Below are 19,923 nucleotides of genomic sequence, written 5' to 3' on the forward strand. Positions count from 1 at the left end.
CATGTATTGTATGGCAGTGATTGTAATCATAAACATACATAAAGATAACTTTTTATCGTAAGTGTTGGAATAATTTGGTTTTAAAACATTTTTTCCCCATTTATTGACTGTTAGAAAACAAACATTATAAGCAGGAAATTACACTATTTATGAACGTTATATGCAGGAAATAATTACATTGTCCTTATGGGGGAAATATTGGGACTTTAAAAATATAACATTATAAGCAGGAAAACATTATATGCGGGAACATTATAACAGGGTTCTACTGTATACGAATGGTATTTACCCATATTTTTACAAAATGAACTTTCTCAAACTCTGCAATTGCCGGTACTTTCCACTCCAATGCAAGCGAGATAAAACAATGGCATCACAGCATCTTATCTTTCAAACATTCCTTCCTCCCACACGGCCAATTAGGACATGCCGCTCAAGGTTGGACCAATGATAAGCGCCACACGCCACGTGAAAGCAGGCTGTTCCATTCGCGCGTCGCGGCTCGCGCCTCAGTCGCCGTCAATAAATAAGGGTGCGACGATTATGAGGAGACTCTTAAATACCAAATTCACTACCTCAAACAATAGGTGCTACGATTATTAGAGTAAATACGGTAATTTTTATCTAACATTTGGTCTGGAACAATTTTTGATTAGACAAACGATTGCTGCAAGGGGTAAATAAAGTGGGGTTAAAATACAAAATAAAATTCATAACCTCAATAAGCGCACACTATGCCTTTTAGACTGCTGAAAGGAATTTTAATTTTTTATATGTGTGTATGTATATGTGTGTATGTATATATATATATATATATATATATATACATACATACACACACACACACCCAGTTGGAAAGATAGTTGCCTGGAGTGTTCAAAGGGGTGGACTTGCATCCTGTCGAAAAAACATGTTGTAGCACGTCAGGATAGCAGTCATTTCTTACTTTAAAGCCAGATGTTTTCTACTAGATCTATTCAAGTTTTTTCACATTTCTAGCGAAACTAACTACCGGCAGGTAGTGTTGTTTGGATTTACAGACACACAAAGCATTACCAGTTTTCTCAAAGTTCTAAGCTACAACGTATTTACCTGGGTATGGGTAGCCATGTGCCGTTTTTAAGTTTTAAATAAAAATCTATACCTTATGTGAATTTTTCACTTTGGGGTTAAAAAAATATATATATATTGCACTGTGTGATTGAATGTGTGTGTAAATAATCTATGTTGGTTTTTAATAAATGCAACTCCACAAGTAAGTAAAATATGTTTAATCAAAATATCTCTGCAGTAGTGTGAAGCTGTGGGAACAGTTCATGACGCCCTGCTGTGCTGTGCTGTGCTGTGCTGAGCTGAGCTGAGCTGTGCTGTGCTGTGCTGAGCTGGTGGGGCGAAGAGGGGAAAATCAAAAAATAAACCAGCAAGAAAGTGTGTGTGCGTGGGACCATGTAGCGGTGTGGACAGTTCTCCCTCCCCTTTTATTATTGTAATGTCTGAACTGGCACATTACACAATTAACATGTCTTATCTGGACAGGTGTTTGCGACAACTGTGACCAAACATTTTTTTAAAGACTTATTACTGGAACGGCTCTTGTGCTCCATGAGTTGATTGTACTTTTATAGCTGATGCCAAGAAGGATTTAGTAGTTCATTATTTTGAAGTATTGGAACATGATAAGTGAGTGAAGTATAATTTGTGGTCGGAGTGTACTCATTTGGACCTTAGAGACTTGCAAAACAGCATTCAAGATGATGAATACTGCTCTTTACCTATCGCACAATGTAGAAGAGCGTAAATGATGCTATTGAAAAAAAAAAAAACATAAAGAGTAAACATACCAGGGAAAAGGTAGCAGATGGACTCGGTCATTTGAATCAATTGCAACTGAGAACATGCTGCTCACTGGAAAAATAATATATATATTATTTGCTCCTATGTGTGTTCTTGTAGTAGAGTGCAATTTACGTAATAAGTTTTATTTCTTGCACTTATACGTTTATGGTAAAATTAAAAAAAAAGTATTACTGACCTAAAAATATATTTTTTGCATGAGTCAAGGATTGAACCAAGAACAGGAATAAATCTGTAAATTGGTGATTATTTTGATATTTGAATATATATTTCTTTTAATTTCTAGCTAAATAGATTTTCAAGATGGTGGATACCAGAGTAGTAAGTACTACTATTATATTCTAAACTAATAATCAACAATAAACTAATATGGTGGCACTGATCTCTAGCAGATGAAAATAAAATGGCAGAGCCATGATGGCATACTGGTTATAATGTCTGCTGTGGCATTAGAGGTGGGAGGTCAGTCTGCTGGTAGTTAATGGAAGCAGGGGCACAACAACTAAATTTCCAAAGGGGGGGCGGGGGCAATATACCTTTTTATAAAGAATCATCGATCCCCCCTATTGAAGCAGGTGGTGATGGGGTCCTCCCCCGGGAAAATTTGTATTTCAAGGTGGAAAATGGTGCTATTTAAGCAGTTTTATTATCTAAAAATTGATTACACAGCACTTTCTTTGCCCCCGTTTGCCCCCACTTCAAGGTTTCAGAAGGGGGGGGGGGGTGGCAAATACCCTTGCCCCCTCCTGTTGTGCCCCTGAATGGAAGAATGATCCTTCACCATTTATTTTGCCCTCACCAGGTTTGGAGCAAGGACTCAGTTCCATGATGTAAGCATGTTTTTATTAAATGATTTTTTTATCAGTTTTGCCCGTTTTTTTATCGAAATAATTATGGATTTTCAAGATAGTGGATGGATGTAAGCACTTTTTAATTAATATTTTTTTAAACTAAAATTACATGTTTTTTCCCCACCGGTTATCAAACTGAGAATGGAAATGGATTAAGTAATTAAATAATTATATTGAAATCAAAATGTGTATTGTAAACTTAAATTTGTACAGTCTTAATAAAGGTAATGGGTGGTTCGGTGCCGAGATATGGTAATGGAACCACAAGGCCCATAACTGCTATTATTACTTGGTGTGATAAGAAACATACTTTAATTTTGTATGCAAATAATTAATAGATAAAATTACTGGAGTGATAGATTCCTCAGGGTCAATTTCCGTGCTATTACCGGTATCATACTTGTTAATCTTTGTTGCATATTTGTTCCACGTCTTACAGATCACATGAAGACATCGCGTGTTGTTTAATTACGAACAGGTACTTGCAATGAAACGTGCATTGTTCATTTGCCATTGTTTTAGATCAATAGTCCAGACGTAAACGTAGGCAAACAATTGTTACGAGAGTACGCAACGAGCATGCATTCGAACACACTCGTTCTCGTGCACGCACTCGACGATATGGAACAACACTCTCGTGACGTCACTTCCGAGAGCGAGTACGTGAGCACGCATGTTTACCTATTTGGAACACAGCCTTAAATTCATATGGTTCTTTAGTGATTGATGTTGAATACTGCTCCATTTTAATTTTTTTTTGTAAATATTAGTGATGGAAATTGTATTTATAATTTTTTTTTTCAACTGTATTTATATAGTGAGTTTGTTCCCTGGCTGTTTATAGGCGAGAGTTTGTGAGGTTATGTTCCCTGACGTATAATTTATTTGCATTATAAATTATTAAATAATTAAAATTAATACATTTTAATGATCATTCAGCATATTTATTGATTTTCATGATTTTATCTCTATTATTTTACTCAAATAATTATTTATATCCCATACAGCACAGTGACGTAGATAAAACGTGAAATATACGTTGTTTAGGAAACCTGCTGACGTTAAATCATCATCTATTACACGTATATTCAACGTTTTATCAACGTAGAAAGAACATCGAAATGTCCGCGACAGGCGACGTCGCCAGATGGACGTTAATTCTACGTCGATCGGAGGACGTGGATACCACGTTGGTTGGGCGACGTTGATGAAACGTCTATCGGAAGTCGTAGAATCTACGTGGCCATGTGGACGTGAATTCAATGTCAGTTGGTGGAGGTTGATTGTACGTTTGGTTGAGGCCGTGGATATCACGTCGGCTAGGCGACGTTGATGCTATGTCTATCGGAAGTCGTAGAATCTACGTGGCCATGGGAACATGGATTCAATATCAGTTGGTGGAGGTTGATTATGTACAACAAACATACCAATTTTCTCAGGGAAAAAATATTATTTTTTCCTGCCAGTGAAATTCTCTACCTTGAGGCATGAAAATTGCTTAAAAAGCACATATTGTAAGTGTTCTTACAGTGCCTAAGAATGACATCTCAAAAATTGATACTCATTTAAAATAGTTATACACTGATTTTAACAACCCCCCCCCCCCCCCCAAAACCAATACAGTTGCATTTAATTACATTTTCCATATTTAGTCAGCTGTAAGCATCAGTAATTGCAAAATGCGTGGTTTTTTTTAATTAAATACCATTTCAATTAAATTGGCAAATGTCAAAAAAAAAATTCACACTGAAACTTAAAGTATTAGTACACTCCATGACACAAATTAATTGAAAACATTGGGTGCTAAATAACCTTAAAAAGTGTGAAGAGAATGTAACATGATAATTAAATATTTTCACAAATATAACTTTTTCATTATTTTTTTTTACAAATTACAACTCAAAATCACTTAAACAAGTAACGCAAGGACAGATCAGAGGATGTCGTCGGTATTTTTCTTGATCTGTCCAAAGCTTTCGACACAGTAGATCATAAATTACTTATTGATAAATTATATAATTTGGGAATTAGAGGTGTAGTCAATAAATTGTTGAAGTCTTATCTCACAAACAGAATGCAGATAGTTCAAGTTACTAGAGTCAATAGTAACAATATATTAGAGTCTTATAATTCCCTACCTAAACTTATGAATGTAGGAGTTCCTCAAGGTAGCATTTTAGGGCCACTTCTTTTTCTGGTCTATGTAAATGATCTAAGTTATCATTTTACTGATATTCCTATCATTTCTTTTGCAGATGATACTAATGTACTGGTTAAAGCCAATCCAGCTTCTAAACTTGATGCTCTGGTTATGAATACACTACATACATTAAACTCTTGGTTTACAAACAATAAACTGCTACTGAATTATGGTAAAACAAATTTTATTTTTTTTTCCCTCTAAATTAAATCAATTAAACCAAATACTCTGTTAAAAAATACTAACTTGAGATTGATGAATTTTTCTCATGGGACAAACATACGTTTGGTTTGCTAAATAAATTAAACAGTACCTATGTGTTATATGTTTATTGTACTTTCTCATATAACTACCAAACAATGCCTATGGTCTGCCTACTTTGGCTATGTTTATTCTTTAATCAGCTATGGAATTATGTATTGGGGGAGTAATAGACATCATCTACAATCAGTTTTTATTATACAAAAAAAAATTAATCAGAATTATACTCCACATGAAACGTTTGGACAGTTGTCGTAATATTTATAAATCCTTAGGTCTTCTTACTGTGCCCTGTATTTATATTTACAAAGTATTATTATTTATTCATAAAAACAAATTAATTTATATAAAAAAATACTAATATTCATGAGCATTTCACGCGAATTAATGCAGATTTTCATCTGCAAAGGGTTCATAAGAAAAAAAACTTTACAGTCAGTTAGAAATGTTGGTATTAGATTATTCAATATATTACCATCAGTTCTAAAAAATATGGACCAATATAATTTACCTAAAAAGGAATTATTTATTTATTTATCACATAAGGCTTTTTATAATATAGATGATTATGAACAGGGGGTAGCTTTTGTTTTTATTTATTACTTTTTATATATAATATTATCTAAATAAGTGCTTATTCAAGGAAGTGCAGCTGTTATATTATATTATTTTAATATTGTAATGCTTTTAATACTGTTCTTGTACCTGTTTATGTGTTTGTATTTATGTTTATTTGTAATTTTATTGACATATTCTATACCATTATGTACGGTCTATTGAATGAAATTAAAAAAAGTGGATATTATTTACATAGTATTCAAAGCAGTTGAAAACAAATTAATATAATTCAAAATATCAAAAATTGGCAGCATGTTGACATTTCAAAATTTTTCTAACGACACGTATTTGAGGGTACAAGCCCAAACCATAATTTAACTTATAATGATGACTGGAGGCCCATATCACAAATAAACACTAAACAAAATATATTACTTATTAGAGTGCTACGTGTAGAGTTTATAAAAAAAATGCTTTTTTTAAGCAATTTTTCTATAAAAAAAACCTGTTTTATTTTACAAAAAAACAAAAAAAAGTATTTTTTTCACAATAAAGATTAACTGTAAAGTATGAGCTACAGTATATAAAATAATAAACAAACCTGAAAAGTGGGGAAAAAAACTAGGGACAAAGTTTTTTTCTAAAAAAAAAAAAAAAACATTTATTTGAGAGAAAAAAACACATGCTTTTTTTTATTTACAACACTAGCTACATCTCTTCTTCGCATGTTTTAACCAATTAGAAATAATGATGGACACTTCAGTCTCGGTAGCAGACGGATAATGGAAACGAACCACCCCTGAAACAAATTTTTGAAGGTAAATGAGTTCCACATGAAGTAAATATTGTTTTGTTACAGGGAATCAGTGCCTATACTACAAACATTTATTTTGGTATTTTGTTGCTTTTACGTTATATTTTAAGGCCTGATATCACACGGGATGCATGACAAATTTTCTAAACTCACTATTACAATAATTATAAATGCAGATGAATTTACTCAGTATGTGAATGGCCAAAGAAAAAATTGAAATTACAAGGGGTTTAGCATATCTAAAAACTTCGGAAACATCAGGTCACAGATTTACCATTCTTGGACGTGGCAGAGGAGGAACAGATCCAAAAGGAGTGGCAAAAATAGAGTGATAACTGTAATTGAAATCTTCTGCTAATACCAACTCTCGCTTGCTTCATAATTTACTGCACAACAATAATTCCCATGGCAGCAAAATCAAGCTACACATGAAATTGTTCCTCAGCTGTACACAAATACACATCTGTTTATACTTGACTAAGACACTGCAATTATTAATTTTTTAACTAATTGAAAAAATTTTTTGGCTAACCAAATTAATACTGGCTACTCACTCATAACAACATGCGAAAGTTCCAATTTTCTGAAATTTTTCTTCCCTTTTGCTCCCCACCAACTGTACTCTGCAGCCAGTTGATTTGACAACATTCTTTTGAACAAATTTGCGACACTTCCTTGTAAGTGATTTCCTCTAATTACCTTCAGCGATAATACGCCGTTTTTAGTCAGCATGTAAAAGTAATTCCGTACAATTCATTTTGTACGTCATGATCACAATATTAATATCACGGTAAAAGTTTTGTATTGCGTATCCAAGGAGATACCTTCATTATGATGGCATGTTATTCAAGTATACTTAATGCAGCTGTACTAACCTAACAAAACGTGCTAAATCACAACAGCAAGCATCATGTACCACAGCATCAATATTTACAGGATCGTGTCCTCAGGATCAAGTGATCTCCTTGGATACGCAATACGAAACTTTTACCAATATTACAAATAAATGTGTGACATCATAAGAATAATTGTTTATATGAATTTACAGTACCTACGTGCATTAAAATATGGTAAAACTGGAGAGTAACGACATCTGTTAAAAAAAATATATTAAAAATCCCAAATTAGTGTCATTTTGAGCTCCTTGACTTCCTCTTTTCATTAAAGGCGGCGGAGATAAGAAATTCCAAATATTTAGGAGATATCGCCGTTTTTGTAAAACTGGAGAGTAACATTGTGTTTTTTTTTAAGGAAATACAGCTAATCTACATATTTACCCAAATATTACCCACAATTCTTGTATTGATGCTGCAATGGGATTTTTTAATGGTAGCACATCAGAACTTCAAAGTATAATTTCAGTAGGTTAAAGTGAGCTACTGCCCCTATTTTACCTGTAACCGTTTACCACTGCAACAGGAATCATAAACATGCATTATTCCGATTTCCTACGTAACAACACGCAACGTAACGTACCCAACCTAACTTAACCTTTGTTTGTTTGGTATCGTATTCTACAATACGCCTGCAAATGCTTTTAAAAACTAACAAAATAAGTCCTCAATATATTATTCACAAAAAGTGACGGGAACTTTTGTGTACACAAGTCCAACATTTTATATTCGAAAACGGCCGCACGTGAAGTGTGTCTATGGAGGTTATGTATAGAACATGGGATTCGCGAAACCACAATATAAAATACACTTCATCATTCTAAACATAACAAACAAAACTGCATTAAATAGTACATAGCGTTACAAATCTAAACTTACCAAACTAGTCCAGAACCACAGAATTCAAAACAACGCCAATAATATTCCAAAAACACGCCATTAACCGTTAATGACCAACTGCGCAGAAACAATTCAAACATCCGTTAAAATCTAATTTTAAAAAATACTTATTACATTTAGTAAAAAGGACAATGAACATTTATTAATGTTATATTATTATAATTTTACATTAATTAATTATACAGTTATTACTTTCTAAAACGGAACATGATGGTCGAAAGATAGACGTCATGCCGACGTCTTGTAGGCGACTCGAACTTCAGGGAAACTGAAAAACACGTCGCTCCGACGTGGACAACGTACACTTACTTTATGGTTTCAAAGACCACGTCGATTCGACGTCGGTTTTAGTGACGTGACCACATTTCGACATTACCACGTCGATGCGACGTTTCTTACACCAAGTGTGCTGTTTGGGATAGGCCTACACATGTTTATATAAAAATTGAATACCTACTGAGTATTTATTGAAATGTTTTAGTCTGATTATATTTATACTTTACCATCTTAATAATAGTCTACAGGTTAGGATAGTTAATTTTAACATGATGAAACATAAACTTAAACATACATGCATTTAAGGTGATGGATAAACCAACGTTCATGTCTTAATGAAGCTGTTAGCATTGAACATTGTTGTAGGAAACCTCATACACATGGGTGTGTTTACTTTGGAGTATGGTTGTGTTCCAAATGGCGAGCACGCATGGAGCATGCACTTTGCACGCAAGGAATTGTGGGTGTGAGTATGAGCACGAGTGAAAGTGCGAGTGCGGATTATTTGGAACACAGCCTAAAGCACGTATGTAATTTTTATTTGAATGTAGCCTTTTTGTTTCATCCTGTGAAAATTTCGTAGTAATTTTTCCACAACGCACTTAAGGAAGTATATTTTCAAAAAGCGTAACTAGTCAAATAATGCTTATCCCCAAAGTAAATAGAAGGAATGCTCACGTCACTGTTGCAGTGAGTCACTGCTGACACGTCTCGTCTCGTAGATCAGCTGCGGGTCGCGCTATCTGCTCGTGACTTAACTCCCTCGCCACAATGCAGATGGCAGTGCTAGTGGAGATTACGTGCTTGCGTGCTGTCCACGTCAGCGACATGAACAATGACACAGCTAGTGTAAGCGCTTCACTTCAGGTTCAGGGGGTGCACATCCAGGGCCGGTGCAAGGTAAATTGGTGCCCTGGTCGAACCCCCCGCCCTGGCCGGACACCCCATAAAAATTTTCCTTGCCTCAAAATACATCACGTAAGCCTAAGATTTTGTCAACAATCTAATGTAAGCAAGCTTGTGTTTTTTTTTTTTTACTTATTACAAATCATAAACAGGTCACCGTGGACTTTAAATAATTATTTATATCAATATAAACATTCCAAACTGTTACAAAAATCCATTTTCATCAAGTATAAATAATCATTAAACATATTATATCAGCTGTTATGTGTCGTGCTGCGCCGCCCCCAGCTACTTGGGGCCCTAGGCGGTTGCCTAGTTCGCCTACATGGACGCGCCGGCACAACTGTAAAAACCAACAGCAACTAACATATGTACATGGCTTGTGTGCACAATTTTTGACCGTCATGACTTCGATACTACTGGTTCGCAACCGCATAGCACGGTCGTGTGCATGCGACAGAGATCGTGCGCATAAGAAGGAAAAATAAAACTTTATTTTTTAAAATTTCTGCTAACGGAAGCCTGAAGCAACTAACGAGAGCAGAGGAAATGGTCATTTTCGAAGTCGGGAATTGATTATATTTATCGTATGGTGGCAAGAAATTGTAAATGACGAGGGAGACGTGTGTAGAAGGCCACAAAATTCCGCATGGTGAAAGAACAGTTTTAAATCAATTTATTTACAATTTCATACGTTGTCATTATAAACGTGATTTTACATGAGAAATCGGGGAAGAAATTTGTTTTCTACGGTTTTACAATTGTTGGAGCCTTGCGAATTCATTGTTTTGTAAAAGACTGCGAGATTCTTTCATTGATTGCATTCCTTGCTTAGTTTATAAATCCTGATTTTTTTTTCTGTTGATGGCATTGTCTCAGCGCTGCGTGTTTTAACTGTAACTGGGGAAAACTTAATTTTATGTCAAGCTACGCTCGTTATTATCATTTTCAGAGTGGAAACCTGTCATTGTGTCGTAATGTTATCAGCCAGCGTAGCGAGAAATAAGATTTTTACAAATAGCTCAGTTTTTTTCACAAGCGATTTGTCTGAAATAATGCGCCCGAGAATATATTTATACACATACATATATATACATACCTATATGTGCGTGAGCGAGTGTTTCAGTACCCACCAGTAATGCGTAACATCAAACCTCGGTAACGATCAAATTCATGTGTTCTCATGTTGCAGATACACTCATAATACAAAACTCGGATACGAAACTTAACGTAGAATTCTTTAAAACAACGCCAAGCGTGATAAACATACGCAAATCGTGTTTTCAAATACATTTCTCGACGCAAATCACGCGTAGTTTCCGAACCCGCCGCTAGGATTTGCTGCCGTAGCTGCTATGTCAACTATCGAATCATTCGATTTGCAAACCGAATTTTAAAATATATAATGAAACGGCTCTGATAAAAGCGAAAAAGACTTGAAAAAATACGAAACCCCAGCTATCATGTTAACGACAGAAAACCATAGTCAAATAGCGTTGTTAGTTAAGCCACCGACGTCTGGTACAATCGAATAGTATCAAAAATAAAATACCATTTAAATAGAGCTTGCAAAACGTTAGAAAAGTCTTGCAGAATAAAAAAAAAATAAAAAATCAGGTAGTGCAGTTATAGGGTTCTGTACTGCAGTTTTTTTTTCACCTTCTTTTCTAGCCACGTGATCTAAATAAATTATTACGCTCGTTGAAAGTGAGTCACTGCATCTATCCACTCGTGGTCAGACCACACGTCTGCGATTGGCTGCGGTCGTGTCCGTTGCTCAAGAGACGCGGAAAAAACCATCGTGCCAACCTAACCTTGGAATTTTACTTTGTACTAACAGAGTGAGGAAACCCAGTTTCATTCCCGTTGGAAGGGGGGGAAGGGGAATAAAACTCTGACAAAAATGTGTGTGCAGGATTTGGTGGGAGGGGGTGCTGCGGAAATACAAACTCAACGAACGAAAAAGAGCGAGCGCTAAGGTTAAGAACAATTTTCCGTGTCAAACGTTCGGAATGTTACGTCATCAGCGGGCCACCGCCACTTATAAAGGCGCGTCAATCGCTCGGATAGCCAGATAGGTTGTGTTCGCCACGCGCCGCTGCAGCATGAAGGGGAAACAGTGCCAGTTGAGTGACGAGAACGGTAAGCACTCTCTTCCATAGAATATACACAGTACTAATGCAGAGTGGACACTTTGTGCTACTGAATCTTCACGTTTTTTTTTCTTCTTCATGACTGTGCCAACTTGACGAATATGAATGTGGTTTTGTCACACTATTAATTTACAACAAACGTGTCGCCAGTAAACAAATCATGTGTGTCATTCAACAAATATATAAATATTTATATTAAATAGTCAACATGGGTACACATTTTGTACGAGGAAACTAGGAATTTCTATTTCGTTAGAATGTGGAGTAGCAGACCTGTAATTTTTTTTCTAGGGCTTCGTAACATTTTATTTAGCTGATGCAACGTTGTTTAGTCTTCTGCCGTTGTAGTATAATACACAGAGTACATATCAAATCCACACATATTCCGATCACTGAATGAGATCTTTGCAGCTATCGTGCCGATCACTTTCACCAAATGTTGTCTTATTCGGTTTGCCTAGGTAGTAACTGATTAATCATCGGACATGACTTAACTGAAGGACACGCAGTCTCTTGAACTTCAAGAGCACTAATTTCCACAGAAATAAAATCTTTACAAGGTAACATCTTCCAACCCTCTGTTTCACCGCCTCCAAAGACTAAGTCCGTTTCACCATCTACAGACAACTCCAGAGACTAAGTTCCACTACATATCTAACGTAATTTTTAACGCCGAAGTAAAGCGTCAAATTTTTATTAATGTTATTCAGCAGGACAAGAGAATCTCAAATAAGCATAGCACCTTTTCTTACGTAAACGTAACGTAAAGTTTTTACGTATATTATGTGTCTCTCGTTATTAAGTCCAGATAAAGTCAAAGTCGTTCAGTTGCTACACCTCCAGCTTAACAGAATCGAAAATTAGTACTGCTGCCACAGGATACCAAGTCCTTGCGTATCTCGTTGGTTATCACTAACTAAACTCTGAGATCAAATCAAAAATGTCTATCATCACAAGACACTTTACTCTAAATTCTATCACCAATGTTCAACGAAATTTTTTAAGTCTCACACTACTGGTTACCGCAGAATTCCATCTCCACACTTACAATGGCGAGCTGGTCGTTAAAGACGTAAGGGCGGCACCGGAGCTCTGGAGCGAGGGCGGGTGTTGCGGTCTTCAACCGGCGAGTCTCCGAGGACTTCTGCTGGAACTCTCTCCCTCTGCAGCAGCTCGCGGCGGTCAGGGGGGAGCTGAATTGTTGCCCGTTGGATGGGCAGCCCTTCAGGATTGTTCTGGCAATGGTTTGCTTGTACAGCGACTGGAAGGACAGCCCATCCAATTTCTGAAAACATGTTTCTTTAAGTGTTTAAATAATCCTGAAAACTTGCCCCTTAGAAGGGCAGCCCATCAGGATTTTTCTTACAGTAGTATTAATGAAAGGTTGTCTGAATTGTTGCCCCTTGGATGGGCAGCCCATCAGGATTTTTCTGACAGTAGTGTTTTTGAAAGGTTGTCTGAATTGTTGCTCCTTGGATGGGCAGCCCATCAGGATTTTTTTGACAGTGGTGTTTTTGAAAGGTTGTCTGAATTGTTGCCCCTTGGATGGGCAGCCCATCAGGATTTTTCTGACAGTGGTGTTTTTGAAAGGTTGTCTGAATTGTTGCCCCTTGGATGGGCAGCCCATCAGGATTTTTCTGACAGTGGTGTTTTTGAAAGGTTGTCTGAACTGTTGCCCCTTGGATAGGCAGCCCTTCAGGATTTTTCTGACAGTGGTTAGGTTAGTTTAGGTTAGGTTAGGTTAAGTTAGGTTAGGTTAGTTTAGGTTATATTACGCTAGGTTAGGTTAGGTAAGGTTAGGTTTGATTGTGGTATTTCGGCGTTAAGGTACATTTAAGAAACACACACAAATTCATTCAGTTGTTATTTCGGCGTTGTGGCACACAGCAGTTTTCTAGCTGTCGGCGTAGTGGTCAATTTTGACATTCGGCGTTGTGGTATTTCTGCGTTGTGGTAACGACCCGTCACAGACCACTCAGGCCAGGCAGACACCCCTCTTCCAGTCTGACGGCTCCCCGCCTGTCCGGCCCGCATGCGCGTCCAAGTCGCCGTCGGTGTTTCAATTGGCATCAGGGTTCATTCCAGATGGGAAGAGACACATGGCGACTCACTCTGACATTCTTTAAGATCGTTAACAAATTTAACGATATCTAACTATCGTGAACAGTTTCGTGTAAAGTTTTAAAGCTCAGTCATAACAATATGCAGTGCGTAAATGAACAAACAATCATATTAATGCCAAACATTTTTGCAAACTGTTTTACAAAATTTCAGCCTTTTTTTTGTAGAGAGCCTTGGAATAGTTTCTTGTGTATTTTAGCGTGTTTTCTTGATGTGTGTTTATACATATAAATTACAATTTGTCGCATATCACTTTAATAATTTAGTACATATGACAGCAGACTCATAGCTAAGTTGTGAGGAATCATCGTGATACCTTTACCCTCAAGTTTGTAAATAAAAAATATTGAATTAATTTTGTTAATTTATTGACAAGGATAAGAAAAACCCGATGAAAAAATTATTATTAAAATATCTTAACAAATATAATTGGAATGAAAACCCTAGATGCATTGTTTGAAAAGAAAATGCAGTATTTTCCAGATTCAGAAAAACTTACATTATAATTATACCTATTCTCTCAATTTCCAGCTAGAAATTAATCTCTGGTTATGGCCCTGGTATGTTAAAATTGATTTTATATTAAGCTTTCAGTTAAAATAGTCCATATCATGGAACAGCTCTGCCAATGCAAACGTGCTAGCTACACGTTTCACCTAATCATACATTCAAAACGTCAACATGGGAGCCGTTATTTTATCTTTAACTCAATCGTGATGCTCAATGTTTCTGAATATCTTCTTTGAGCGTGTTTTATTGACTATTCGACAAACAAACTACATAACTAAACGCTATATAACTAACTATAGAACTAAACAAGACGAATAATTGTCTCTAGTTGCACATAGTTCCCGGTCGGGAGGCGGGAGTTGAAAAGACTAGAAGGCTTCTGGCACCCACTCACGCTAGATAACATACGAGCCTATTCCCAACGTCGGATTATAATGACGCGCTTAGTGGTTTGTCAGACTGACAGGCATGTCGAGTCTTGGAAAGTCGTAGATCTTGTTTTTATTTTTATTTTTAATTTTTTTTAAAGGTCGGCCATTGAAGTTAGCACTGGCTGCTACCAACTCAAGTGAAACAAACGTGTTTATTTTTTTCTATCAACGATTCGAAGACATTAAAAAGACATCATCCTTCTCGTTGCGACTAACTATATTTTAATATTAGGAATCCCCTCCCCCTCCCCCCTGAAACAAATATTCTGACAAATTAAACGCAGCCCGCTATGTTACATAATTAACTAAATACAGCTCACCCACCAACGTACTATTGGAACAACATAAACTGTGGATTGTGTTGGTGAAATTAACGCATGAACGTCGGTACTGTAACGTTACCGTCTCAAGCTGTGCATGACGTGGTTCTACTGTATATACGTCCCGTCGAGGCACGTTACGTGCTGTCTCAACACTGTCAATATTAAATGACAATAGAAATCCATGAAAGAAATATCTTACCACCACTTTGTGTAGAAACATACAAGCATTCACGGAAAATAGACAACGTTCAATACACAAAAAAAAATATTTCCGATCGATTGAAGCTGTCATTGAAATGACGGGACAGTGGCGCTGCGGTGTCGTAAAACTCTACCCCCCCCCCCCCCCTTCGTCCCGCCATGTTTAAACATTTTCTTTCTCGTCCTTCAAATGATTTATTTTAAACATACCGTTGTTTCAAAATCCTATTAAAATATAATCAATTAATTCTGAATGTGGAAACTCACGCAGGGATCCTCTGTGGCCGCGGTCGTTAACACAACACCGGCGGCGCGGCGGTACGAACATACATGCATCAGCGCGGAGCGCGGGCGAACGAGCAGATATTGATTAAGGACCTGTTAATTGCCGCCCGGGCTTGATGAACGGCTGCCAATGGGCCGTCTCGGGGGGGGGGGGGGGGAAGGCACCTTCCCGCCGACCCAGCACCTGGACGGCCTTGGGGCGGGTCGCTCGCGCCGCTTCTCGCTTCTAGAGGCTGCTGCGCGCGCACTTCCTCAGAGACGCCAGGGGCTGCCGCGAGACAGCAAGCGCTTAGACGCAGCGGTTCTCAAACGGTGGGTCGCGACTCCTCGATCCTAAAACTATCACAAACCATCGAATAAACCATCAGAAAAGATTTAAAAAAATCGAAACAACTCGAATTGTGTGCAAACACATATATATTGTTAAATAAATAACTGTTTTGCTACAAAGTGCATGCTTATATTTTGTCAACCATTTTCAAATCAGAACACAAATTGTTTATCAATAAACAATCGGTATATAAAAACACACACACACACACACATATATATATATATATATATTTGCAATATTTGATGGTAAATTATATGTACATAAGGAAGGGATACTATACAAATAAGGTTTTTTACTCCACCATGGGCTGATAGACCGTGGAGGTATTCCTATAAGGAAAGGTGGGTCCGCCAGCTAAAAAGGTTTGAGAACCACTGGCTTAGAAAATTAAACCTCTTGTGTGGGCAGAAACACATAAGCTGTCAATTCGACGCAAAACTCAAAAACGCTAATACATAATAGGCTACTGACTGGAGTAGTAACTGTGCTTCGCTACGGCAGAGTCTGCAGGCATGCCCCCTCGCACTGATCGTTATACATCCCCCCCCTCTTCCCCTCCTTCCCCGTGGATACGCCACTGCCGTTGCAAACGCCGTTGCCATGGATACGCAGGCGGCATCAACAATTGCAAAGGCCCGTCGCAATAAAATTTACGTACATGATTTACCGGTGGTTCCTGTAGCTCTCGAAGGGTCAGGGGATTTCGGTTGAATATCCCTCCCCCCCTCACCGCGCTATCACGCAGACATCCAGAACAGCTCTGACGCAACCCCGTCACCCGACGCTCCCAGGAGATATTGGCCGTCCTCGTGGTGACGGGGGGGGGGGGGGGGAGAACTCCTGCAGGAAGCAGCCACGTCCTCGTCCAGGGAAGTCCCGCCACGTCCCAGTGACGCTGTCTCCTCCCGCGTCGAGCATTCCACTGCAGAGCTCAGCCGATGTTCCAGTGCCTCTGTTTCACCTGCGTGATAGCGTTTCAAATGTTTCTTCAATAGTAACATACATTTAAAAAAATTGGTTGTCTGTAAAGTCGGTTTACGGACGATAGTTTAACGTGTCAACGTCATAACAAAACATTGATGAAATGATTGCATACTTTTATGAATAAAATTGAATCATTTTTATTGAATTATCACTATTTTGTATGGATACAAAGAAGGAGTGAAATGAAATCTACAATTTAATTGATAAATTTACTTTTATTTGCACTCATCAATTCAAATGTGTTTATTACTTTTACGAAGAGATTATTTTAACTATAACTTTTATACATGTTTTCTATTTAACTTCTTCCAATCTGTGTTATTCTGTTAAGGATAGGACGATGATAGGAAAAGTAGGAAACGAATGGGAGTGTTTAAAGTTTAATGTGCCTCGAATAAGTCAAATCGATGGTTGTTCCAATCGAGTGGAAGAGAAATAGATGCGGCGCAAGCGTACAATGAGCGTAAGGGGCACAGCGTAACGGGACAATGTGCGTAACGGGACACTTTTTCGTGCGTGCAGCCGGCGTTCATCGATTTATTAGACGTTGTCACGTCAAAAAAAATTGCACACACATTCTTACTGAAATTACTGATTTTTACCAGGCTTTACAAAATTAATCCTCGGGGCATAAATGCAACTTCAAGTTATTCGGGGGCTTCATCTGCGATTATCGAGATATCCTCACATTGAGTTAAGAATACCTCAAGGTTGTAAAATGCCTGGTCTGAACAAGCCAATTACGCCAAGTATGTTTGATTTGCTGAAATAAACTTTAATGTGCCAGACAGTAAGAAATTTAAATGCAGGTATAATTATGTGTATAAAATTTTATAACAGTGAACTTGAACTCGTCCATTTACGACGTAACACGACACGTATTACGTCGTCCACTTACGACGTAACACGACACGTATTACAAGAACTACCGTCCTGTTTCTGAAACGGACAGAGTACGTGCGTGTTATGCTGATTTTGGTTTCGCCTCTGGGATAGTTAAATGAACACAAATTTGAAAGTAGATAAAGAAAACAAAGATTTTGGCAGAAATTATAGCAAGTCTTAACCAATTTAATACTATTAACGATATTAAACGTACAATATGACATAGCACTTGTACAGTGTGCGGCAAAAGGTGTGTATCGGTTTGGAAGGGCTATTAAAAAAATGCAGCATCTTACCGAAATGAGGTTTATTTTATTGGAATTTTGTTTTTCAATTTCTGAAGATCACATCAGGAATACGGTGGTCATCGGCAGCGACGCATTGACGAAGGCGATCTCGGAACTATTCGACCCCTTTTTGGCTAATTTAGAGGGGCATAGCGGTGATTTCCTCCCGAATACGCATGGCGTGAGGGCGAGGTTTGGAAACCTTTCCCTCGAGGCAGCCCCGCAGAAAGCAGTCACACACGCTCAGTCCGGTGCAGATAGACGAGGCGTGCGGGGAACACCTGAGTGCAGCCACTGGAACTCGAGCCGTGCGGGCTGCAGCGTTTATCGAGTTCCACAAACCCAGACTGTGATTTATAAAGACAGCGGGGTCCTCTATTTCCTGGGATTCCGCTGATCGGCTCACGATACGACAGCAGTTGCTTGGTTGCTACAGCGAATCCAGAGCACCAACGCCGAGATGCGAGGTTCGGGTGGAATGGGACTCCGACACTAGAACTCCTCGATGCGATGGTCAGTCTTCCTCTCCGACTGGTCACTTTAAAATAAACTTGCTGGATATAGTCCATGCAGTCCGTTCGAAGAAATTGCACTCTCGTAGATGCTGCACAATTCAACTTGGAAAAATTATAATCGTCTAAAAAACTTAAAAAACCGTCGTGTTCTTAAATATGTGTATTTTCACAGTTTTCCAGAAACTATAGGTACACAATTTGTAGGATTCATCAACACGCCGCCATCAATTAAACGTCTTGTCGCAGACGATTATTTATTCGGTCCAACGTAGAATATATTGGATTTGTTTACAATCGTTTAAATATTTAGTAGAATTTGGTAATGTTTTCGTCCAAAATAGAATCAGTCCTCTTCCAATATCGATTCTATAATCTTCTATTCGACTCAAAACGTTCCATATATGATCTTCAACGAAAAGTGAACGGGTTTCGGCTGTGGCTGAACATCAACTAACTTCCCTAACAGTTGCGCTGATATATCTCGTTACTCCAAAAAAATCTACTAGCCGATTACAAAATCACCATAATTAGAACAAACATATTAAAACATAACATAAAGGTCACTTTACGTGTGGAAATACATCACATACGATAACCTGCGTAAAAATAGAGACGTAAACCACCACGCTGATGGACGTGCATCAGGAAAAATTTCACTGTTTTTCCCTCAAATTAATACTTTTTTTCTGTAATTATCACGCTTGGCATTATTTTAAAGAATTCTACTTTAAATATCGTTTTCTATTTTCGTATTATAAATATTTTTGCAATATAGAACACATGAATTGGCTCGTTACCGAGGTTTACACATCTGTGGCGAGTACTGAAACACTCGCTTACTTTATTTTATATTAGGTAAGTATTAAAGCACCAATTTTGTAATTCCCGCGTGAATGTGTTAGAAAAACCACAACGTAATACATGTTCTATTTCTATAAAATGCTAGTAAAACTAAGTTTCCGCACAAGGTTTCTTAAAAAAGTACTTCATTCTACATTGCACAGTGAGACATGGCTGTGAAAATTGAGTGTGTTAGTTGCAAAGTTCTATGAATCCAAAATGCAATGTTTTCAGGAGAAACAAATTAAAGTACGAAACTCTCTATAACATCGAATAATTTTTTAAGTGCATGATGTGATGTAAATGACAGTGAAATAGGACCCCCTACCAATATATGGAATCCACTTCGTACTATTTAGTAGTGGTTTTTGGTCCATATTCGAATTTTGGTCTCTTACACAAGCTTGCAACAGACCCATCCACCTGTAGGGTGAAGCCGACATGAGGAAATTGTGAACTCAATATATTTTTAATGACGTCACGTATACACGTGACGTAACAAGGTCGAACGTACGTTTTCACGTGTTTTTTTTTTGTACGC

General features: G+C 37.6%; 1 protein-coding gene and 2 long non-coding RNA genes across 4 annotated transcripts in view; 2 read left to right on the plus strand and 1 right to left on the minus strand.

Annotated features, from left to right (window-relative positions):
* Positions 1–488: 488 nt before the first annotated feature.
* Positions 489–3,639, plus strand: LOC134542242 (uncharacterized). 2 transcript variants are annotated; one of them, XR_010076764.1, is made up of 2 exons: positions 489–613; positions 1,292–3,639. It is a non-coding gene; the product is annotated as an uncharacterized LOC134542242 (long non-coding RNA). The 2 variants fall into 2 exon arrangements; XR_010076765.1 differs by having other exon boundaries at positions 489–604.
* Positions 3,640–6,384: 2,745 nt separating this feature from the next.
* LOC134542241 (uncharacterized) lies at positions 6,385–8,517 on the minus strand. The gene is made up of 2 exons (XR_010076763.1): positions 8,311–8,517; positions 6,385–6,523 (listed from the first exon to the last, which is right to left on the minus strand). It is a non-coding gene; the product is annotated as an uncharacterized LOC134542241 (long non-coding RNA).
* Positions 8,518–11,565: 3,048 nt separating this feature from the next.
* Positions 11,566–19,923, plus strand: part of LOC134542248 (GTP cyclohydrolase 1) — an 89,258-nt gene continuing 80,900 nt past the window's right edge. Inside the window, exon 1 of the mRNA XM_063386350.1 lies at positions 11,566–11,655. Coding sequence (XP_063242420.1) covers positions 11,619–11,655 — 37 coding nt within the window. The 5' untranslated portion in view covers positions 11,566–11,618. The remainder of the gene's footprint in view (positions 11,656–19,923) is intronic.

This window comes from Bacillus rossius (assembly GCF_032445375.1).
Source record: "Bacillus rossius redtenbacheri isolate Brsri chromosome 4 unlocalized genomic scaffold, Brsri_v3 Brsri_v3_scf4_2, whole genome shotgun sequence".
In the NCBI taxonomy this organism is placed as follows: Eukaryota; Metazoa; Arthropoda; class Insecta; order Phasmatodea; family Bacillidae; genus Bacillus; species Bacillus rossius.